We start from the raw sequence: 24,737 nt of genomic DNA, 5'->3' as shown, positions 1-24,737 counted from the left end.
TAGAGGTGATTTAGGTTGATATGTAGCATAAGCTAGGTGGCTAATTGATTTATCATCTTCTATAAAAGTTCAGTGTTTAGTAATCCTAAGTAAATTTCATTTTGCAAAGGTTGAGTAACAATTCCTTCTACGAGAAGTAACCTCTTGAAGCCATAAGTACCTAGGTGACCATTATTTGAAGATGATAATCATGTACTTCCTGTCTAATCCTCCTGTTACCTATCTTAAAATGCGCATAATTTACTTTGTTGGTTGTACTTCAGTGTGCTGTTAAATTTTGTATACAATATCAGTTCTGCATATCACAGGACTTGACCTTTTGTTGACAATGTTATTCAATATAATGCTTTGTATTATAAGTTAATGAGCTGAAATTTCCTAGACCTAGTCACACTGTAAATCCTATGGAATTAATATCTGACAACAATTTTGGCTTTCCAGTCTGGTTGGCAGTAAAGAAAAGAACAATAAAACTAGTTGGTTGATGAATTAGAGAAATACTTTGCAAGATGTGTACATATTCTCTGGGAAGATAATTTTTAGTGTAGATTTCAGAAAAGCTATAATAAAACAAGGGTTCTTTTCATTATTCACCCATGGCAGACATTCCTACATATTCCTACATGAACTTCATCTGTAATTGTGTATTGTGCATCATTGGTTTTCAATATGGTGCAGAAATAAATTTCTTTTACACTACACTACTTACATATAAATTGTTTTTGTTTCATCAGAACACAGCTTTTCATAAATATATGAAAGCAATGCATTAACTTAAAAGTTGGAATTTCTTTCGTGCCTTCCCATCCCACTCTGCTTTTACTGAATGGCCTCGAATGATCATGAACTAGCAGTAATCATTGGTAGTAGATTTAAATGCCCAGATTATGTTAATCGTTGATGAGGCAATACAATAGGTCAGTTGAAAGCATTGGTGTGACTCCTTCATACCATAGTTCATTTTAGTCAGTAGTCTTAATATGAGTAGCATAGTGCTAGAAAAACTAGTGAATTCTAAATTTATTAGCATTCCCTAAATGTTAATTGCTTTTTATATTATGTTGCCTTAACCTTCTGCGTAAATGGCTAAAATGAGTAACAGCCTCTGGAATTCTTTTGCCATGATTACGTAAGTGGTGATTGTGCCAATGGCCTTAAAATTGAATTATTATGAAGATTTTGGAATTTTTCATTACTTCCAGTGCACTCACAGTAATGGCCAGTAATCCTGGAGATCAACCTCCATCATATGAAGGTAAGTTAAATCGTTTATAGCCGATTTCTCAAAGTGTTAACAGAGTCTCTTGCTTAAATTAATATTAGAGTGTATATTTAGGCTTGCTCTTAATTTACTCATTTATCATCACCCAATTTTTTTTGCAGTATTGCAATTGTTTTGCATAATTTGTAATTGAACACTTATTACATCATCATTAGCACTTATCATCATCTTAGGCATCATTCACTCTAACTTAGCATAATGGGTTGAAATCAAAGATATTAGTAGCATCTTCCTGCAGCCAGGGTTTCATGAGTTTAATAATCAAAATTTCTCAGCTCTCCATTTCATTTGAATTATAACTAATTTTTTAGCCATGTTCAGAATAAATATTTTTTTAATGCAATGTCACTACATTAACCAAAGTAGAGCCGTATTATAGATAACATAGAGCAAAAGTTTTCTACAGTGAAGTTTTCTGCTGTACATTTGAAATTTACATGTATAAGTACAGGGAATCTACATTATTACGAACTAAGTAAGATAATAGTAAGGTTTCATGTACAAACATTGTAGAGTATTGCAATGAACGGTGATGAGTTGAGGGAGAGTGTGCTAAGGGGTCGAATATTGGAGAAGATCACCAACCAAGGCTAGTGCATTGCCAAAACCGACAACTAGTCCATGCAGCAACACCATGTCTGCTTATAATTGTATCATGAATCTCTCAAATTTTACTGAGTCAGGGATGTATACTAATTACTGAATCCTTATTTTGTTTTTGCTCTTCACAACTATTGGAACTCAAGTTCCAGTCGCCAGCCCACCTTAGATATGGTGGAAGGAGGCGAGCCACCAGGTCTGTGAAAATTCACCCCTGGTCGCAACCAGCTTCGAACCTTACTGTAATGCATCTAATGTGTTCTCCAAGCAAGGTTTCTGACAATAAGCAATGATTGCCCTTCCGGCGGGCTTGGTTTCTTCTTTAATCTTTGGGCTATTATCGGCTTTAAATGTGCCAGAGCTACAAATGGGATGAAGACACAAGGCTGCATAATGAGCTTTTTGGCATTGAATCAGATTAGCTTTTGATTGGAATGGTGTCTCACAATGTGGAAAGAAAGTGTGGATAACTTCTGAAGTACTCAGTGTCCAGAAATGAAATTTAGTATAAAATTATTTTTGGATCTATCTAACTTCAGTGCAAATTTGATGAGCGTTCATTAAAAGCACAATTTTAAGTGAAATGTTTCATAAATGACGTCCCGCAGTGGATTGATGCATCTTAAATATGTGATCATGTTGCCGTGCATTGTACACATGTGGATGCATGGTTCTCTGTCACCAGTGCTTAAGTTCATGGAACTTTGAATATTTATTCAGTACTAGAAGCGAAACAATATATTTAATCATTTTGTTGTACTTTTCATTTCCCAGCACTCCATTTTCAGTTGTTTAACAATTTGTGGCATAGAACCAACGGCTGACCTAGCATTACCGTAAGCTGCAATAAATACTCATGATCTCCGTCTTCAATGGATAATACTCCTGTTATACAAGTTTTTTTCATTGGAATAACAAAGGTTAACTAGAGATGGGTCTTATAGCACTTTTCTCGAATTCGAATATCGAATACGAATACTTACTTAATTTTTTTGCGAATACCTCACTTGAAAATCAAATACTGCATTACTGAATATGCATTTTTCCACCAATTTAAATTACAAATGAAAATTAAAATAACAAAGCCTGAACACTTTACTAGTCATCCAACTTCAATATGGCTCCCAAACCCCGACGCAACTGTCATCCACGATTACATCAAACTTGTGCACATGAAGCACCGCAACGCTTTTGTTCTTTCTTATATGCATATTGAAGGTTATATTATTAGTATTGCTTTACTGCATTGTTTGAAATACTAAAATTATAAATATAAAATTTACATGCCTTTGCACGTGCTTTTGAAGGTATGCATACATTCTTTTCAGTGTTGTTCTCATGGAGTCATCTGGATTATACATATTTTAATGCTTATTTTCTATGATAAGTTTTTGCAAAAATATTATTAAAGAATGAACCAACCAAATGTGCAAACCGTCATGTAAGACCTGATCATTGTCAACAGATTTAAATTGAATCAGGGACAATCTGTGCTGTGTACTTAAAATTCGAATAATTTATAACATTGTGTGATAACATTATCGAATAGTGTAAAATTATTTGAGGTATTCAGTTATTCGACTGTTCAGACGTATCATCCCTACTTTTCGCATAGTGATAATTTCATTATGTGATATAACATCTAGACTTATAATTTAGTTCATTTATAATTTTTGGTCAAAATTAGCATTGAAAAAATGTATTTGACCTTTATAAGAATGTTGTTCTTATTTATGTATAAGCAGCACAAGGCCAATTACTTAGTATTGGTCATATTAACAACGAAATTGTGTCACCGGACAAATACTTGTATATTCAACCAAACCTTCTATGCTTAAAGATACAAATGTATTTTATTTGGGCAGATAAGAACAAGTGTGACAGGAATGGGTCATTATTGAGGAAACATTGCAAAAATAGAAAACTACTTTGTTCATGGAGATGAAGAATTACACTTAATTTAACTCATTTAATGAATTTTAAAATGCATGAACTGATTTTTGTGACTTACTTACATCTCAGGTGAGGTAATGAAACCTAGTTTGTGGTTTGTAAAATTCATGAGATGAACCGTACAAAGTGATGCTTTTCTTCTTCCATTATGGAAAGTTTTCTTAGTACTACAGTGTCTGCATTTAAAATTAAAAATAAATTGTCTTATTTAAATGTCATCACTATGGCTGAAGAATTATGGATTTTGAATTTTCTGGATTCCACATCTTTTAGGTACTGGAATTCCATTCTGGGGAGACAAAAACTCGTTGATTCTAAACTCTCCATGTTCAAGATAATTATCATCTATAGGCGCAAGCTGTAAATGATGCACTTCATTTTGTTTTTATGGTTATCATACTTAAGGTTTTGATTTTGATATTATTGCAGAGGCTATAGGGACTTCTCTACAGGATTCTTCAACTCCTGGAGCTCCAGAACAGCCTGGAAGCAGTGAACCTGCACCTGCACCTGCTGAGAATGCCCAATCACAGGATGATGCAGAGGAGAGAAAGAGGAAGAAGGCAGAGGAGGCTGGGTGGCGAAGTGATTTACTACAACCTAATAATGGGCCTCAAGGAGGTATATTACATAAATGGAATTATATAATTCATTCTGTGTGCTGTTATGCCTAATGCTGATTAGTTTGCAATTCAGCCCAGTCTGGGGCCATTCTGGGGTTTATGTTGGTCAGGGAATGTGGATTTTGGTCAGGCGAAAACTCTTAGAGGCTCAGCAGAAAGGTGAAAATTGTGGTTGAATGCTTGGAGTGTGGCTGAATTCAAATTGGCAAGGTGGACGTTTGGTTGTTTCCCTGGCTGGGCAGCACTGTGTAATACCTACTTGGCGCTACTAAACTTAATGTCTACCACTTGACTTTGCTTCACGTTATTAGTAAAATTAGACTTTGCTATCCACTGGATTTTATTTTAACACGATGCGTTTCATTTTTACAAACAACATCATCACGTGCATCATCATCATCGCTCTTTGCTTCACATACCTTGGTCAGGCCATCCACTAACCTGGAAAACATGGAATACTTATAGAATTCTGCTAGTGACATGAAAAACAATCATATTTGTGATGGCAAAACTGGTTTGGACTCTTGTTGATTAGATTATGGTTCAACCACTGAGTTAAATTCTTTATCTTATTTCTTTAGAGGAAGCTCCTCTTTGAATTACTTTTCATGGCAGTTATTTTCTATTAGCTTAGTTACTTGTTTGATATACTTCTCATATTCACACAATGTACACCTTATATTTGGAAACTTGTTACCAGAATTGTTTGTTTTCTCGACTTTATTTATATATCAATGAGGTTTTTACTTGAATTTCATAGCGTTAAATTCAGTGTCATGTTGAAAGTATTTCAGACACCCTTCTATTATAGGAGGTGTTGAAGTGTGTCCGGCATGGTATCATTTTTAAAGAACAGGATAATATCATTATATATTCTTGAGCTGCTTTTTGCTCAAGTTTTAATCTGTGAGCTGAAATACCTATTTTAGAATATGTACACCATTTCTTGAACCTCATCTAATTGAGGTAACTTGCTTGTTTCCATCATCTCAAATGATTCACACCACATTAAAATTACTTGAAAACAATTTGTCATTGTTTGTCTATTATTGTCATTAATTTTGCTCCATTAGCAATGCTTACCCCAAAAATTCATTGGTTTAGGACTAAATAGCATAGTGCAAAACAATCAATGACCCTGTAAAACCTGGAAAATAAGGGTATTTTAGAATTGCTACGCAGTGGATATGCTGCTTTGTGCATTTAACATTAGTGTACCAGTAGATTTGTGTTAGTGCCAGGCTTCGTTTTGAATGATGCTTCATTTATATGCAAAGCCGTAGCAGATGGGAGGAAAGGTGGATCAAGTGTTTCCAGCCCTTCTCCACAATATTTAACAAATGCATGCATAATGCATGCGTACCCACTCCTTCAAATTTTTTGCTATGGCCATTTGAGCATGAATGTGTTAGCTGATTTGAACCACTTAAGAAGGGTGTCTTACAACTTTCCTGCTATCAGTGGAAAAAAATGGTAGAACGCTGAACTTTAAGAATTTCTAAGAAATTCTACCAAAGCTCCTTAGGGTTGTGTAATATATAGTTTTACTCCTTGTTTATTTTGCTACAGCATAAAATCATTAAACAGTGTTTAAACATAAACGTTAAGCTTCTAGGGTCGAAAGAGTAAAGAGCACACAAAAAAATAGAATGGTGTAGCGGTACTTCTTTATCTCGTCACTGGCAATATATTTGATTGGTGCACCTTATTTTTTTATGGAGAGAACATCTTGAAATTAAAAATATTTTTTTTATTAAATTTTACTCATTCTTTGATTTTTTAAATGGTAAAAAGGTAGTTAGAAGGAGTTTTCTTAAAATAGTTCAAAGGTGTTATCATGTAATCTTAATCCATAGTACTAAAGAAATATTAAATATTTTGGAAAGTTTTAATATACCTCATAAGAGCATTCTTTTTTTTTTTTCTTTTTTTTTTTCTAAAAACCATTCTCCCTAAAGTGGTGCTCTGTATACTGCATTTTTGCCTGTGTTGTTTATCTACAAAAATGAGGAAGTTTAGTATTAGGGCAGATCGGAAAGTAACGCACAATAATTTTTTTCCCAAAAGGTTTAATGTGTACCAAAACAAATAAATCACAAATTAAATTACATCTTTGACCAACTTTTATACGTAGCCACCTGGATATAGATTTAGATTAGATTTAGATTAGTTTATGCGGTGGGGGATCAGCTCCCAGGGCACTTAGACCTATAGGTCCATTGTGCTAACCACCGATAATGGATCATCCATAGAGGCCAATGTCCTTAACGAAGGACAAAAGGTCCCCAATGGGAAGATCTCTTACTTCCTTGGGCTCTATAAAAGGTGAGCCCAGGTGTCTATATCGAGTCCTCATGATTGCGGGACACTCGCATATTAGATGAGTTGTTGTTTCTTCTTCCATCTCACACCATCTACACCTATCTGAGTCTGTTATCCCCAGCAGGTGCATATGTCTCATTACGTGATAGTGACCCGTAAGCAGGCCTACTACCGTCCGCACTTGACTTCTGTTCATAAGAAGAAGTCTTCTCTCGAGTCTAGGAGAGATCTCTCCTATAAGGGTTTTTGCCTGACGTAAACCCGGTGTTTCCCGCCAGATCTTTAGGTGTTGGGTTGCTCCCCACACTTTAATTGCAGCCATCCCAATTGATGGGGCAACTGGCACAATTGGTTCTGGGCCAATTGGATTCTGTTCAGCGCCGGCATTTGCCAGTTCATCTGCCTTCTCGTTTCCGGTGATACCTGAATGTCCCGGTACCCAGAAAAGTTCTATTTTGCAGCGGCTGCCCAGAATATTGAGAGCCTTGTAGCATTCAGCCAATAGTTTAGATCTGCACCAAGGTGAGTTCAGGGCTTTTAGAGCAGCCTGACTGTCAGTGCATATATGGATTGGTCTCTTGTAGAGACCTGTCTCCTCAATAGCGTGCACACAGGTTAGGATAGCAAAAATTTCTGCCTGAAACACTGTGGCATATCTTCCTAGGGGAACATGTATGCTCCTAGGGGGGGACTGGCTGTAAACGCCTGCCCCTGCTTTCCCTTCTTTCATGGAGCCATCGGTGAACCACACTTGGGCTCCATTATGAAGGGTTTTCCCCTCTTCTTTTGCCCAGCATTCCCTGTTTGGGAAATGGGTTTTAAAAAGAGGCGGTGAAGAATTGAACGTCGCCATCATGGAATCCGACCCCATCTCAAAAATGGTGCTAGACTCCCTCAGTCCCGTCCACAGTTGTCTGTGTCCAGAGAAATTTCCTCTGTCGTACCACATACCTAGATTTCTCAATCTGTATAACGTGGCTCTTGCATGAACCTCTACTTCCACATAAAGTGGGGGAAGGTTCAGCAGAGTTTCCATCGCCAAGGTTGGAGTCGTCCTCATTGCTCCTGTAATGCCCATACAGGCCATTCTTTGTAGGTGGTTAAGCTTGTTCCTAACAGTAATTTGTTTGGTCTTTTTCCACCATACAATTGAGCAGTGGAGGAAACTAGGTTTCACCACTACATTGTATAGCCAGCTAATGGCTCTGGGTTGAAGGCCCCATGATTTACCAAGGGCTCTTCTACATGTCCATAATGAGGCACATGCTTTTTTGAGTTTGCTATCCATGTGCTCTCTCCAGTTGAGCTTGGAATCTAGAGTGACTCCAAGATATTTGACCGATGAGGACGGTGTTAGTCTCTTTCCCAAGAGGTAGGGGGAAGTGAATCCCTCTCTCTTCCTTTTCTTAGTGAAGAGAACAAGATTGGTCTTCTCTGGATTAACAGAGAGTCCTGTTTCGGAACACCACTGGGCTGTTTTGTCCAGGGCTTTCTGCAAAAGCTCACATACTGTGTCTAGGAATCTGCCTGAAACCAAGATCACGATATCATCAGCGTATCCTTGTGTGAATACACCGGTATTGTGGAGGTTTGACAGCAGACTGTCGACTACCATATTCCATAGTAATGGGGACAACACCCCACCCTGTGGACACCCTCTTGTCACAGTCACCGTCAGCGAGCTCCCTCCAAGACGGGCGGTAACAGTTCTTTGCTCAAGCATGTATCTGATCCATCTCACAATGTGTGTATGGATTCCATGCCTGTCCGCTGCCAGGCAGATTTGTTCAAAGGATGTATTGTTGAAGGCTCCTATATCTAGAAACGCTCCAAACCCATACAAACCATGTTCCAGTACGTTCTCTATCCTACAGACTAGGTTGTGGAGTGCAGTTTCCACAGACCTGCCCTTCTGGTAGGCGTGCTGATGTGGATGCAGAGGATGGTCCCTAAGGGGGCCATCTCTGATATATCTGTCAACTATCTTCTCCAGCGTTTTCAGCAGGAAAGACATTAGGCTAATGCCCCTAAATGAGCTGGCCAAAGTGTAGTCCGTCTTCCCTGGTTTTGGGATAAAGACAACTTTGGTAGCTCTCCACTTCTTTGGGATATACCCATATGCAAGACAGGAGCGGAATATCCTTACCATGGGGAGTAATACCAGCTCCTGTCCCTCTTGTAAAAGTGCCGGGAAAATTCCATCTTCGCCGGCCGATTTGTAAGGGCTAAAACTCATTATAGCCCATCTAGTTACTTCATATTTAATGATGCTGGAGGCCAGTCTCCAGTCCGTCACAGCCGGACGGGTGGGAGGCTTCCATTGTTGCATCTCCTCCGACTCTTTGGAGCCTGGAAAGTGAGTCTCCAACAGAAGTTTTAATGCTTCCTTGTCAGAAGACGTATATTCTCCCGAGGGAAGCAAAAGAGACCCTACTCCGGCTTCCGGGTCTTTTGCAATGATTTTATGAAATCTTGAGAGTTGTGGAACTGACTCCACATTCTCGCAAAAGCGCCTCCAAGACTTCTTTTTTGAGCTTTTGATCGCTGATTTGTACCTACGTTGGGTGTCCTTAAAGGTTTCCCAATCTTGCGGCAACCTGGTTCTCTTTGCTTTATTAAAGAGTTTTCTTGTCTCCTTTCGGAGACTTTCTAACTCTGCTCCCCACCAGGGTGGATTACCACTCTCTTTCCTGGTTCTTAACGGGCAGCTGACCTCGTAAGAGGTGATGATGCACTTCTGCAGATGTTCCGCAGCAGCATCAATCTCCTCCACTTTGTTGAATTTGTTAGGAATAGTCTGTGACAGGCTATCCCTTAAATAGTCTCGGTACATTACCCAGTTCGTGCTCCTAGGATTCCGGTATGTGGTTCGCTTTTCAGCGGCGAGCATAAGTGTGAAGAGAATATGCCTGTGGTCTGACAGTGAGACCTCGTTGGATACTCTCCATTCACCCACTGAGCTTACCAGTGTATTGGTGCAAAAAGTAATGTCTAGCACCTCCTCCCTCAAACTGTTTGAGAATGTGGGTAAGGAGCCCCTGTTGAGCACCTGGAGGTTAGTTGTCATGAGGTATTCCACTAGGGCTCTGCCTCTATCGTTGGAGTCACTGCTCCCCCACACAAAATGATGTGAGTTAGCATCACACCCCACTAGTAATTCTAGACCATTAGATCTGCAATAACTTACCAACCTCTCCAACTCCGCAGTCGGCGGCAGCTCCGGAGAGTCATATGGTAGGTAGGAGGAACAGGTAACAATCCTCCTCATGTTGGCACCAGTCCTCAGAGTCAGCAGGACTGCTGTCTGGTCCCTGGAGGTAAATTGTGGTAAGAGCATGGCTCTCAACCCATTAACAAAGACACATGTCCTTGGTCTATCAGCATTGGTACAATGAAACATTTTACCAGATGTTGTACTCAAGCCTCTGACCCTACCTTGGAAAGCCCATGGTTCTTGGATCAGAGCAACATTGACCTTACCTTCATAAAGGATCCTTTGCAGGACCCCTGAGGCGGCCTTGGAGTGTTGGAGATTGGCCTGGAGCATAGTGATGCCTGCCATGACTATTTCTCCACTCCCTCCTTGCTGGTTGAGGCAGCTTCTTCATCAGGGGGTTTCGGTTTATCCGTCCCCCCTGCAGTCCCCAGGAAAGCAACCTCAACTTTGCTAAGGCCGATATGCCTTTGAAAGTTGGGGCCCGATATGATGTCGGCAGATGGCTCATCGACACCCAAAATGAAACGGGTGCCCTTTGCAAGCACCTGCCTGTCATACGTCCTCCAAAGGCTGATGTTAAGCCCAGGATTGACGCGTTTAAGTCGCTCTTGAAGAGGCTTGACCTCTGGCCTGCTGTGTCCTGGGACCCAGACCATCAGTCTCCTCCTCTTTATGAGGGTGTCCGCCTCAACACATTTACAGACGATGCCTTCTACAGGTCCCATCTGTTCCGTGGCGGTCACCAGCCACGACGCTGATAGATCGTTGCAGCAGGCAACCTCCATGGCACCATTGATGAGCCTGGTGCCCATAAAAATCGGGAGCTCCTGGCCCTCTGGGACAGCGTCCCAGAGTTTTTCCAGTCGCCCCTCGATCTCCGCAATCCATTCCTCCGTCACCACCCCTGTCGGGTAGTTATGAGGAACGATGGCCATCCTCTTAAGGTCCTTGGTGACCTCAGCATATGAGGGTTTAACCCTCTTATTGTCTCTCGCCTCACCGGAAGGAGTGTCGCCAGGGGTTCGGCTCCGTTTTGCCGCGGCCTTCGGGGTCTCCGCACCAACCACACCCCGCTCGGGGCCCCTGCTGGGTACATTGTCCCCAGCAGTACACCCTTTCGCAGGGGGGGGCGCAGATCCTCCGGCAGCCTTAGCAGCCCTTTGCCTCTCCCTCTTCCGCAACCTCTTATTCCTCTTGGCGGAAATCTTGCTCTCTGTGAAGAGCCTTCTCATGTCAGAGGCCACACTCCCTAAGGTGGAAGCACCGGAGTCGGACTCCACTGTCATGGGAGTATGAGGCATCTCTTTCAGTGTTGACTCCGAGGAGTCTGATAATAAGCCCTCCTCCTCCCCCGAGGGGTTGGAAGTAGGGCCAACTTTGGTGGGGATCCCCGAAGGGCCCCCTTTTGTCAGGGCAGTTGAGTTGCTCCCGTCTCGATCCCCACAGGGGCTCATCAACAGGGCCTCCTCCTCCTGCCCAGATAGAGACAGAGACCGCCTTGCGGCAGCCTCCGATGAGGTTTTAGATTTTTGTTTGATGTCCATGAAAATCCCACGAGTAGCTAGGGAAATAAAGGTCCTGCCCATACAGAGCCCCGCATGTATGAGTAAGGCTAAATAAAACCGGAGGTCGCCTGGTTTCCGGAGTCACCCCTGCTAGAGACTTCTCACCCTCCGCCCCACCTCACGTGGTCACCTTGGCGCAGGGGCCCACCGTAGTGAAGGGAGCAGTTTATCGACCAGCCAGGTCTAGATCCGTCATGTTCTGCGAAAACCAGGGGCACCTCGTGGAGGATGTGGCTCTACACCACGCATGACGGTCTTGGCAGGCAGCAAGTCCAAAGGCCTGCTAGCCTACCCTAGGATCACTTATCCTTCGCCCCCTGGATATAGAGGATTTAGACTTATAATTCAAGACGTATTGCTTCCCTTTGCTATGGTGTGAAATATTGAATGAAATATTTATGCTTGGTTTTCTCGACCATTAAATCTTTCTCATGAATTTTTTTAATGATATTTTTTTTCTTCAGGAGGTATGCCAATGCCAACTCCAGGAACTAGCAGGGAAGGAGAGGGGCTGGACACAGCATGTGGCGGTGCCCCTGCACCTGCATCCCTAAGTCTAGAAGAGAGAAACCGGTTGAAAGCACAGGAAGCTGGTTGGAAAGATAATGTAGTGCTACCTTCAGGAGGGTCACCTACTGGTATGAAATTACTTATCTTTTCAAACAACGATGTTGTCAAAAAAAATATTTTTTGCAGAAAATATATTGTATAATTTGATATGCTTAACAACTTGGTATAACTTTTGCTTCATTTTTATTCTCACTGGCAAAGTTTGCTGGTGAAAACTCAGAAATAGCTATTTTTCTATTATAGCAGAAATAGCTTTTTGAGAAAGGAGATGTTAGATTTGTTATTGTACATGTAATATTTATAACTTGGTAATTGTAGTTAAAAGGGTACCTTATAATGCCGCCAGATATAAATTGCAATAAGTTTTAGTGGAACATTTTAGGCATCAAAAAAAAATGGTGTGCTTGTAAGATTGTAAAATTAATACTTGCTAGTCATCGTATCATTCTTTTAGCAAAAGGGAATAAAATCTTACATGTGCACCATGTTTTTCGTTTTTGATACTTGTAATGTTCTTCTAAAACTTACTGTAACTTTCTCATCTAATATTTGAAATTTTCAATTATTTAAAAGGTCATAGGCTGTTACATATTTTCTTCTTTTTAATGAAACATGCTTTTTTGTAAAAAATTATATTTTTTGCATTGTTATGCGATTCGTTAATTAGATTAGCTCAGTATTACATAAAAGCCATTTCAATTTGTGATGTATTTAATACTAAAGCCCCAAATATGCGACAGGGCAAATTATATTTATAATCTCATATGAGAAAAAGGAGCTAAATAGTTTCAACGCATGAATATTCTGTGTACTTACATTAAGAGATGTTCACCATGCTTTGTTACAGAAAGGAAAACAAAATAACTCTTGTATTGAGCTGTCAAAACATGAGGCTATCATGACAAGATAATTTTTTTCTATAATGTTCTTGCAACTGTTCGGAAGAGTCAATCTCTTCCGAAGAGGTACATAATATTTATTCTGTAAATGCATTATGCTTCATAATGAGTCACATACAAACTGGTCCATATACAATAATGAAGTTCAGTTTCTATGAATGGTAAACCTCAACCTCTACAGCTCCATCGTAATTAATCTTCTATGCATGTGAAAGAGCTATTAATGAAGCTATTGTAATTGATCTTCCATGAAGTGTGAAAGAGCTATCAATGAATTACCTCTAATTTTTAAAAGTGAAATTTCTCAATTAGAATCACTGGAATTGTTACTAAAATAGATTCTTGATTTTTAGAGTGGAAGAAATACAGTAAAACTTCGATTTTACGCACTTTGATTTTACATCAAGTCTCGTTTTTACGCAGCGACACTCAAGTCCGGCCGGAAAGCATAGGGAATTGCAATGGTGAAACTTCGATTTTACATCTTTTCTTGATTTTACGCAGTTTTTCGATTTTGCGCAGCATAACCCCAGCCCCAAAGAGGCCGCTTATCTTGATTTTACGCAGTTGTCTTTCGACTTGTTTTGAAAATCCCGACTGGAGCAATATGAAGTTAGGTTATTTATTCGTCTCAATTAGTTGCAAAAATTAACACAGGTACGGTTGAAGTGACGTCGCGCTGTTGAGCGTGAAACTAAAAACATCGCGGATATAATTGTTGCTTCACCCTGCGCCCTCTCAGTAATATTTCAGCTTCCTTTACGAACGCTTATATCGCTCTTAGTTCAAATTTGCCGTAGAAGGATATCGAAACCTAAAAGATACGGCAATCGCCGTGTATGCATAACTAATTTTGATTGTGACAGATGATGCCGGAGATGTCAACATTACCGCGAAACGGAAGGTTTTCTAGAATTTTGCAAACGCTATGGTTTCTGTCGCCCCAGCGAAATATCACAGCGAAATGAGCCATTAAAAATCCTCCCGTGCCAAAATTTTGGCTTCCAAGGTGATCCAAAAAAGATAGTCGTACTTCTAGTATGGATGTAAATCGATGGTGATTCAACACAATGGTAAAAGCAGCATGCGTTGTCTCATTCCGCGGGCTAACCCCTCATCTGCGGGAAGAATGGAGGCGAGGGAAAGTTGCTTATCAGAACTGACTCAACTTGTACATCATTGTCAGTGGGTTTAAATGAAACATGGTTGGAACTTGAATAGCTATTAGCTTAACTCCGCTAGGTGGCAAGCATTTCTATTTAACGGAACGGGAGTTAATGCCCTCAGAGAATAACTCGCGTCTTCAATCGATCGTCATGTAATCATTGAAGTCAAATTCAAGACGTGAATGATAAGGTAGTCCCTTTAAACTCAGGAATGGCTTAGCACCATTAAATCCAAATATAAAAAGTGTTGTTATCCGATACGGGGAAGCAAAATATTACGTTTAGATGAGTCACACGGCAAGTGAGTCGAAGGTCCCGGCGCTGAATTCGCGGAAGAATGCCGACAGAGAAGCTATACCCGGTAGATTCATTCTACTAATGCTAAAATTTAATGGGAAAATGGTTTTTTTAATGCGTAAAAATTATAAAAAGGGAAAATTGTTCCGGACTATTAATCATTTTTTAAATCATCACTGGCGGCATGACGGCAGTTGCGCGGTTATTTAAGTAGCTCACTTTAAAAAAGTGATCTAAAAACCGGAAAAATCTGAGTTTCCGGGTCCTGTGTGCTCCGTATTATCTATGATATGCTATTTGGAAGGAGATTACCGACAGCTGGGGTCATTAGCGCCATGAAGTAGGGGTTGGGGGATAGGAACCCTATGTTGGCATTAGCCAGGTTGTAATTAGAGGCTCCAAAGGGACCAGGACTTAACATCCCATCTGCTGGACAGAGTGGTGCACTGGAAGTGCCCTCCACATTACACTGAAATAGGGATAGGGCCATCTCTGATAAGTTTCTGCTACTGCCAGGACTTGAACCCAGGCCTACAGGGTGTAAAGCCTTTGTGATGTATTAGAAAAATTTTGCTCCATGTTAATGGGGTTAATTTGGATGACTATATTCAGACATCTGATTTCTTCCATCTCCAACCTTTGTTTGTCTGCAGGTGGTTAAACGGATTTCCTGAAAACTGCTTTTGATGAGAATATTTTCGAAAATTAGCTTCCCTGCAAGCATTTAGTATCACCATTCCGAAATTTCTCCTGGGTAACAAAAGTTATCTTAGTGCCAGAAATGCTAGCAATTCAACTATGTTATTTAGGCTTCATTTTCTTGCCTCCAAATGAGTAATTGAACCCGGGAAATGTATGTTTGACACGATTGAAAAGGATTTCATGCTCATTTAGTGTAAAATCTCACATATGAGACTTTTTCTAGTTCCGGTTCTGGCTTTAAATCAGAATTATACAACAGTGTGTACAGTTATGGCTTTAAATCAGAAGTATACAACAGCGTTCTAAAAATAATGAGGAAGTGTTATCCTGAAAACTATACTCCTCCTCAATACCAACTCTTGATTTTACACACTTTGATTTTACACAGTGCCCATATTTCGGTCCCTCCAACTGCGTAAAATCAAAGTTTTACTGTAGTTGATTTTGTACCACAGTTTAATATGCAGCTTTACTTACAGACCCTGGACTGTTATCTACACCTCCTATGGTACTACCACCAGGGCTTCAGCCTCTTATCATCCTTGATACATTGTTTTTGAGGGGAAACTATGAAAGAGGAAAAGGTATGAATGTTTTAGGCATTGTAAAATGCCTTCTTATGCGCTATGATTTCTTTGTTCAAATTACAGCTCAGCATGTTGAAGGTCTTTTGATGAATGATTCATTATCATCTATTATTGTGTTGGTTGGCAAAAATAGTGATTTGGTGACCTGATTTGATTATTTCATTTTTATTTATAAAATGAAAATTATTTCATTTCCAGGGCGTAGATATAAAGTTATGAACAAAAATGGAGGAGCCGTCTTATATGCACGCACTGTTCGCCGAGGTCATCACCACCTTAAGGATTTTCAGCTTTATGATGCTACACGCACTGCTGTGGTAGGACAGTTGGCTTTCACTCAAGCAGCAGATAATTCATTGGTGAGCGTTATTAAAAGCATTTTCTTAATTTATTCAATGTGCTAGAATCAGTGCATGGTAAGATGACTCAGCGTTATGTGGTAGTCATACCAGCCAACATACTCAGAGATCTGGTAAGGCACATATTTGTTTTGATTTTGCATTATTTGGTTTTATTTCATGTTATTTCCAAAATTGCTGGTGTCAAAAAACTCTCGTTATCTCATTATTGGGATTAGGGGAGTGAGCCTTTTGTGCAGATTTTCTGGGCCACAGCACAAACCACTAAGCTATCAAAGTTCCCTGATTCCAATTGCAATTTACCAAGGTATATGATGCTTGATGTTAGGCAAGGCTAATATCTAACAGTTGTGTTATAAAGAGTCGGACCCAGATTAAACGTCTTTGCATTTATCATTTTTTTTGGAGTCCGATTTTTTCATACTCAAACTACAGCATACTCCCAATTATCCTGGCTAATGATGGGGAGGGGCGGCACGAATAATCAGAAAACACGAATAATCCAAACTTTTGCTTCAATTTCATAATTCAAGTACATCAAACAATTTATCATTATTGTCTATTATTTTAGGTTGCTTTCCGGAATCATTCGCAGCTTTCTTTTCCTGACCATGATCTTTTTAGTGGCGATAATGTGATTATACTCATATTCCCATTGCTGCATGTAATACTTGGTGTCCGAAAATCGTGCACGTGTGTCTGCAAGATCATGGATTCATAAAATTGGTTTGCACCAATGCTTCAAAATCACTGTACGACGTCAGAAACTACACTTTCATGTACCACGCTGCATATTCGTGTCTCACATAAGTGGCCCAATATGCAACTGCTGGAGGGACGCGGCTCCGTGATCACTGAACAAAATCGCGCAGCGTAATGTTTAGATAAGATGAACACGGGGCTTCCATGAAGGTAATGCACGTGCGATCACCCCATCACGCATCAGCGGTTATAGGAAACCAGGACTCTTGGCAATTTAGTCCAGAAAATGAAGCTCATAAAAGTGCAAAACCTTGCAATTTTTTCAATCCGAATCGATTTGCATAAAAATTTGGGATTAGAGTAATCCTACCCTCTACATCAAAATCTATAAAATGCCGATGGGCGCTTATTATTTTTTAGGGGTGAAAACTACCCCTAAATGCCAAAAGTTAATAAACTACGTTCTAAAGTTTTATATGGGTAAAATTTAGCTTGGATTAGTTGAATAATGATAGTTTTATGCTTTGGAACATAACTTCAGAAAGTTTCAACCCTTAAAAATCAGCCCTTATTGGGAGTTAATGTAAAAAAATTATTAACCCTAAAATATTAATTATTCGTCAGTGTTTTAATTTAAGAGTGTTGTTGCCTCAGATATATACTAATTTTATTTTGCGACTTTTCAACCCTTAAAAACCACCCCATGTAGAATTCAAAGGAAGGGAGAGGAAGATATTTATGCCAAAGTTTTTTAAACTTAGTGAAGAGGGCATTAAAAAATTCAATGCCAATGCTTGGGGAGAGGGAATTTCTTTGGTGAAAGTCAGAGGATATATCAACATCAAGTAAATCATTGTGGTTGTAACAATTTTAAAAACATATTTAAGTGTTTCAGAGCAGTATTTGTGAGTGTCATTTCAAATATTCCTTCTCATTGTGTTGTTGTGGACAAGACATTAGGCTTATGAGTATACAAAATAATTTCAATTATTTCATAAGTGAAGTTCCTCTGGAACTGGTCTCAACTTGTTTGGATGCACCTTAAGTTCAGATACAGTGGAAAGGGAAATGATATTTAGGAGGGTGAGAAGTCTGAATAGGTGCCAAAGGATTTGGTAACAGTGAGAGGGGATATAAAAGGAAAATTTTCTGCCTAAGATTTCTGTAACAATAGAGTAAGGTGGACGAGAACAATGGGAGATCTTGTTCTTTGTGAAACATATTACGTGTACTATCGTCCAAGGTACTTAGCAGCCCACGAAATGTCAGCTGTTCATCACCGTCATGCAACTCGAAGGCAACAGATTGGTGGAGGAGTTCGTCCATCGATAATACTGATTGAATCTGCAGCCCATAACCGCCTGAAAACATATTGGGTCATTGGTGGGGGAGTGCATACAGATGTTATAAATTTTTTAGATGACATAGAAAATGATTTAATGGGAAAAATAGAAGAATGTTTGGAAAATACAGCTCTTAAGATCAATGTTTTGGTAAAGACAATGTTTCAGAAAGATGAAGAAGAGCAGGAGAGATGTTTCAAAACAAAAAAATTTTAGGGTTTTACAAAGGGATGATGTGGGTGAAATTTTAGAAGAATTGTTCGCAAAGATTGTAAAAGAAAAATCTGAAAGTTCAGCGAAAGGTTCTGGATGGTCTCTTATGAAGGTTTTAGGGATAGTACCTAGTATCAATCGCTATCGTCTTCTCAGAGGGTCATCTTACATCAGACTACCGCTGAAAATTGCTGCTACAAAATCCATCATTAATGTGCAAAATAGCGATGTCTTTTGCTTTAAATATTCTATTCCAGCAAAATATATTAATCAAAAACCACAACATGTGACCAAGTATGAAAATGTTGAATTTCCCAAATTTTATGAATGGGGGTGTATTAATTACCCCGTGGAAATTTCTAAAATTCCAGTGATCGAAAGAAAGAATGATGTTTCTATAAACATTTTAGACTTGATGAAAAAAATGTTTACCCCATCAAAGTGGTGGACAAGGAGATGGAAGACCATCGCGACCTTTTGTATCTAGTTGAGGGGAATAAGTCGCACTACTGCTGGGTGAAAATTTTCAATAAACTCGTCCATCATCAAATGAGTAAGCATAAGTCAGCTACGAGTCAGCTATTTACGTTTGTTAACGTTGTTTTCGCTCGATTAATTTAGAAACATATCATTTTTCACAAGGATGATTGCATGCGGAATTCACCCTCTAAAGTTATTCTTCCTGAAGTTGAGGTTTCTTACGTAAATTTTAAAAATTTCTCCAACATAATAAGACTTCCGTACGTTGCATATGCTGACTTTGAATGCATTCTTCCAAAAGTTTCAAGTTGCACTCCTAGGAATGAGTATTCATACACACAAACACGCCAGCAGCATGAAGTCATGTCGTTCTGTTTGCTTATGGTTGCGAATGCCGGTGAGATAATCAAGCCTGTTCTTTATGAAGGAAAAGATGCAGTGCAAGTTTTTCTGGAAAAGCTAAAGGAAATGACTGTTTTTGTGTGTGGAGTGTATAACAAAAAAAATACCGTTGGTAAAATTAAGCGCAGAAGAGACAAATGCTTTCAATAATGTCACAGTGTATTCAAGGCCGACATGGCTTGAAAACTTGGTAGGTAGGCTCCTGTTCATCATCTTTATCTCTCTATATTTCTATTTTATTTCATTCATTGGATTAATTATTCATTTATCTCTATGGGACTGATATCAATTGTGTCATCTATCGCCAAAGTGTCAGAATTCATGAGTGCTTAGTCCATCTCAACAAGGTCATTTAAGTCTGCATCTTGGTAATTAATATGTATCATAAAGTTGAATGTCAGAAAGATGACTCCAGTGAAATGGTGGCAATATTTCAGTTTGTACTCATGTTTACTCATATTATGTATTTTATTTTTCATTTTCGTATTTACCAGTACGCAAGCCTAGAATGCCCTGCCAAAGTCCCTCTGGCCACCATCAAGGCAGAAGATTACATGGAGCAGCCTCAAACAACAGACCCAAGTCAGCCAGCACAATCCAATGTGGGTGTTAAGTACACCATCTGCAATGCTCTAGGGCAACCAGTGTTTGTTATACCTGCACCACCTGTTTCAAATTCTTTACCAGTCCAGATTAAGGTGAATATGAGAAAATTCACGGAGAAGTATTTGTACATGCAATGTACAGTGTGTAAATTTGAGAATTTCAAGGTTGAAATTATTCTTTGGGTAGGTGTATTCTGCAGTATCTCCTGGCACAAGTGTAGCGGACATCTTTTGGGATATAGATGAGGAAGCTGGGGGCCTAGATGAGACACAGTCAACCTTTGGAGCCAAAGAGGATTCAACAGATGAGAGAAGAGTGAAAATTACTTTTCCATCAGATTTGGAAGTAAAAATGAAAGCTGCAGTGGTGGCCATGTGTCTCCTCAAGGTAATTTAGTCAAAGACAATGGTGACTATTCTTCCTTAACCCTTTTTCTGTGGTAGTCTTTATTCTCATGATTTATTGAATGAAGTACACCCTTAAAACCAGACATATGTATCATGTGCATGGAGAAATAAGGAATAGGTGGTGACTAGTGATGGGTCGATTCCAAAATTTTATCGATTCCGATCCCGATTCCGATTCTGACATTTCGATTCCGATTCTACCGATACCGATTCCATCGATTCCGACGACATAGGCTCCAAGAAAAAGACCACTTATAACTGCAAGGGAGAGCCCCGAGTAAAGTCATATTCACAGTTATAATTAAGATTAAATACTACTTGTATAAATCATGTAATATTTGGCCCTATCAAATTCTCAAGCAGAAAAATCAACATGCTCATGCTCAGCCAACAGGTTTTGATGTCTCCATGTTACAGTATTACTGCCTGCAGGAAATTGCCTTTTGCTACATAATTGTGTGACTGGGAAAGTACTTTCCTCCCAAAATTGCAAGTTATCGGAAACTTGAAGTATATCATCGATCTTCATGGATCTTGAATCCTCATGGAACTGAAGTTGCCCAAGCAAATGAACTAAAGAACTTAGCTTTAGTTTTGTGGAGCCAAAAATATCCATACTTCTCACGTCGTTTAATCAACCTCAAAAACTCTTGTTTTTTGAAGTTCAAGAAAGAAACTAAACGCTACCAATGAATATCACATCGGACGGACGCAGTAATAAAAAAGTCTAAAAGATGCCTTGTGATGTGAAAACTCTGCTTTCCGCGCGACTCATCTCTGCGAAGGTGGAGAGGGAAAAAGGGTATTGGTTGTTGCCTTTCGAGGAAACAGTTCATTTTCCTCTCTCTTAAGCATGCCGACTTAATCTCTTCACTTCACTTCAATACCCGAGCCATATTTCTTATGCGTGGGATGGTTCCGTAAAATATCCAATCCTTAGTATTTTCACTCGAGTAATGCGTTAAATGGTCAAGTCGATCTATACGTAACCCTTTTTAACACCCTCAGTTTAGTTTTTTAAGTCAATGAAGACGATTAATCGGGCTTTAAATGACGATTTTCAAGACTTAAATTTTAAAAAGCTTGAAAAATCGGCCTCAGTTACCGAGTTCCGCGGCGTGTAGCTCAGCCTTGGCGCGCGATTGAAAAATCGCTCTTTTTTCCTTTTTTGCATAAGTTTTTTTCCAAGATTTCTGCTTAGTACCCTTTAGAAATCTATACTTCATATTGTGGTTAAAATTTTCCGAGTTGTATTTTTCGTAAACGAAAGATAGTTTCTACTTTACGTCAAATTTTAAGTGAAAAACGGGTCGACCATTTCGCGCTGTAAAACCAGACAGATGAAAGTCAAAATCTTCAAAAGTCATTGGAAGTATAGACAAAGTACCAAGTGATAGGAATATTGCGTTTTTTTATTCCATAAAAATCATATTAACGCAACACCACCTGGATAAATTAAAAAATATTTGAGGATTAACGAGATCGCGTGTGGTTTTGAAAAGTTGGTCATGTTTTGGCCACTGTATCATCACTAAAGCGTCGTATTTAGGTAAAATGGCATGAAGTATATATCTGGTAATGATTTATGAGTATTAACGCTAAGTTTCAAGTCTCTATCCCCAAAAAGGTGATTTTGGACTTTAATCCAGCTTTTTCCGATTTCGGACCGGTGTGCGCCGGGTCGGTAGACGATCGGCCGCGGCTGGCGTAAAGATATTCGGCGCCCAAATCGACAACTATAGCGTATTCGGCAAGGTGAAACTACCAAGCCAAGGCATTGGAATGACTTATTAGATTTAAAAACTGTATTATTACATGAGTTTCATGATAGAGCTTCCTGTCGGCAGATTACTGAACCTACTACCCTCGAAAGCCATGTAACCGTAACTTACTCGACTCGACATTTGCAATGCTACTCGAAATACTCGAGTCGAGTACCAACTACTCGACTCTACTCGAACTTTCGAGTACTCGCAAATCCCTAGAAGATAATGTGTTTTGTTGTTACGATAACGCGGCGCGAAAATTCAAATGACTGTTGGAAACGCAGTCATATTTAAATTTGTGGTTTGAAATTCTACTGGAATCGGAATCGATTTTTCACATTGGCAAGTACTCATTTTCGATTCCGATTCTTGGCCGAGAATCGAGGAATCGAACCGACCCATCACTAGTGGTGACACATTCTTGCAATGCTGATGAAAAGAGCTAAGGTACTTGGCAGTGCTACATATGATACAGTTACTACATAGTTGTTTAGCTCCAGGAATACTTCCCAAAGAATCTTTTTGCTGTTCACAGCCGTACCAGGAAAACTTTAGGTTGTGTTTCTAGTAACTTGTAATTTATAATATACATAATAATTATCTGTGGCTATTTAGGCAATTGAAATCAGAGACTTTTTTTGCCCTTGATGGACTTGACAAGTAACTGTCAAGTTACTTGAGGAGTGCTTAGTAAGTGATCCGTCGTGAATTCATGGGCAAAATACTCATACTATTAGAAATACTATTGCTATCAATCTCAAAGCATGGACTAAATTACGTCTCAAGTGACAAACAATAACTTCACTTGTGGATTGACTACTTTAATTGCTAGAAAGGTTGTTTATCCCTCATATTTGGTGATGAAGCTAGAACTGTCCCCGAAAGGAAGCAATTGACTATAGGAAAGTTCAAGAATGAATTAAGATACGTGGATGAATAAAGGTTTCCAGTTAAATAAAGAACTAACATTACAGTGTAAGTCATTATTGAAGGCTAGGTGTGAATGCTCATTAAAATCATTGGATGCCGACGTGTAAATCACATCAGGTTGCATCCCTTATTGTTAGTGGGTGTCAATGAGTTCACTTCACAGCTTGCTTTTCTTCAGTCAGTAGTTAGAATAATATTTACATGTCAAATTTAGTAGTTTCAGGAAGAGTAAATTAACGGGTTAAGGTGAAAACAAATGGAAGAGCAAGGCAAACAATTATTGCATAATTTTTTTCATTGGAGATAGTTTCTCAGGTTGGGGCTATACTTATAGTACAAATGGAGAGCTTTTAGTGAATAAATAAAGAAGAAGAACAAGGGATTTCCCATGTTATATTTAACTTAAGCTCATGCTACACGTTGGGGCTATAACTTTATTACAAATGGAGAGGTTTTATTGAATAAAGAGCATACTATAACAAGAGATTTCCCATGTTACATGTGATATGAATACTTGATTTTTTGGGAACCCTGAGAATATTATGATGGGAAGAAGTTTGTGATATAGTGAAGCATGGTGTGTAGAGGTTTCTCTGTACATAGGCAGCAATGGCAAAGCACTGTAACAGTTCTCAAACTTATTCATTTCCTTTTTAATTTTTATTCCAATCTAAAGTTAGCTCACTATTTCTAACTAAGTGATTAATATATCAATGCTGAAAAATTGATGCAAATATATGGTGGATAAATATTTCATTTTGAATTTCAGGACAAAATAGATCATCGCATGACTAAGGGGACCAATGTGTTGGATGCTTACAGAGGGCCAATCAATGATGCCTTAGGCATTGCTTTTGGGCATAGAGGAAAGAGGAGGCACCACAGATTCTGAAAATCACATTTTTAATCTAAGAAATGTACAATTTTCCATGCATAATCATAATTCCACCAAATATGTTAATGTCTCAATTGGCTCATTTGTAGATACAACATTCCATTGGTGACATAATTTATGCAATCATGCAATGTGCAATGGCTATCATGTCATTTTATCATTTTTAATATATATTCGTTAAATGATTAATTTTCTTCGTTCTATGACTAATTAATTCTAGCACTACATTTGCATATGTTCCAATTGCAAGCTGATATTTTATCAGATTTGCTATGAATATATCAAATTTCTCAAATGGGACAACACTGGTAAACCAGAGAGCTTTCATCAATGGTTTGTTTTCAAAAAGAATAAATTGTTAAATAAAACATTTTCCAAGTACAGAATGAGAAATTTAATAATCCTAATACATCATCGGTAGTGTAAGAGAAATCAAGTTTGGTGTGTGGGCTTGTATCTCAACTATGCAGAGTCTTCTTGGGGATAGATCAAATTTAGGTGGATTATATCTCATAAATATGTAGAGATAGGTAAAAATTTATGTCCTTCATGGTTAAATAAAAAACACAGTACTGTTCCACAACCTTATAATTTAGCAGTCTACTAGTTTCAACGTTACAACGTCATTATCAAGACTAACTGAGAGAAGCATACAACATCCAGCCTTATTTATCCAACAATAGTGTGAGGGAAGAAGGAGGGGGGGGGGAACTAAATGAGGAGCAGCATTGAGCATTGTTGGTTGGGCATTGTTGGTTGGATAGGAGGTTCAAAACAAAAAGTATAAAGGCTTGGGGAGGTGGGGTGGGGGCAGGCAGATAAAAGTCAGGTGGTAACGAGGTTAATGAGAA

General features: G+C 39.0%; 1 protein-coding gene across 2 annotated transcripts in view; it reads left to right on the top strand.

Annotated features, from left to right (window-relative positions):
- The window catches only part of LOC124153924, a 29,145-nt gene extending 4,876 nt beyond the window's left edge, over nucleotides 1-24,269 (top strand). For both annotated transcript variants that reach the window (XM_046527332.1, XM_046527333.1), the window contains 8 exons: nucleotides 1,203-1,255; nucleotides 4,265-4,456; nucleotides 12,027-12,200; nucleotides 15,676-15,780; nucleotides 15,982-16,142; nucleotides 19,777-19,980; nucleotides 20,075-20,275; nucleotides 23,761-24,269. In XM_046527332.1, the coding sequence (XP_046383288.1) occupies nucleotides 1,216-1,255; nucleotides 4,265-4,456; nucleotides 12,027-12,200; nucleotides 15,676-15,780; nucleotides 15,982-16,142; nucleotides 19,777-19,980; nucleotides 20,075-20,275; nucleotides 23,761-23,883 (1,200 nt within the window). In that variant the 5' untranslated portion in view covers nucleotides 1,203-1,215 and the 3' untranslated portion in view covers nucleotides 23,884-24,269. The remainder of the gene's footprint in view (nucleotides 1-1,202; nucleotides 1,256-4,264; nucleotides 4,457-12,026; nucleotides 12,201-15,675; nucleotides 15,781-15,981; nucleotides 16,143-19,776; nucleotides 19,981-20,074; nucleotides 20,276-23,760) is intronic.
- The last annotated feature ends 468 nt before the right edge of the window (nucleotides 24,270-24,737 follow it).

The sequence above is a fragment of the Ischnura elegans genome, chromosome 2 (assembly GCF_921293095.1).
Source record: "Ischnura elegans chromosome 2, ioIscEleg1.1, whole genome shotgun sequence".
In the NCBI taxonomy this organism is placed as follows: domain Eukaryota; kingdom Metazoa; phylum Arthropoda; class Insecta; order Odonata; family Coenagrionidae; genus Ischnura; species Ischnura elegans.
The sequence above is the reverse complement of the archived record's forward strand: the minus strand, read 5'-3'. Positions and strand labels throughout refer to the sequence as shown.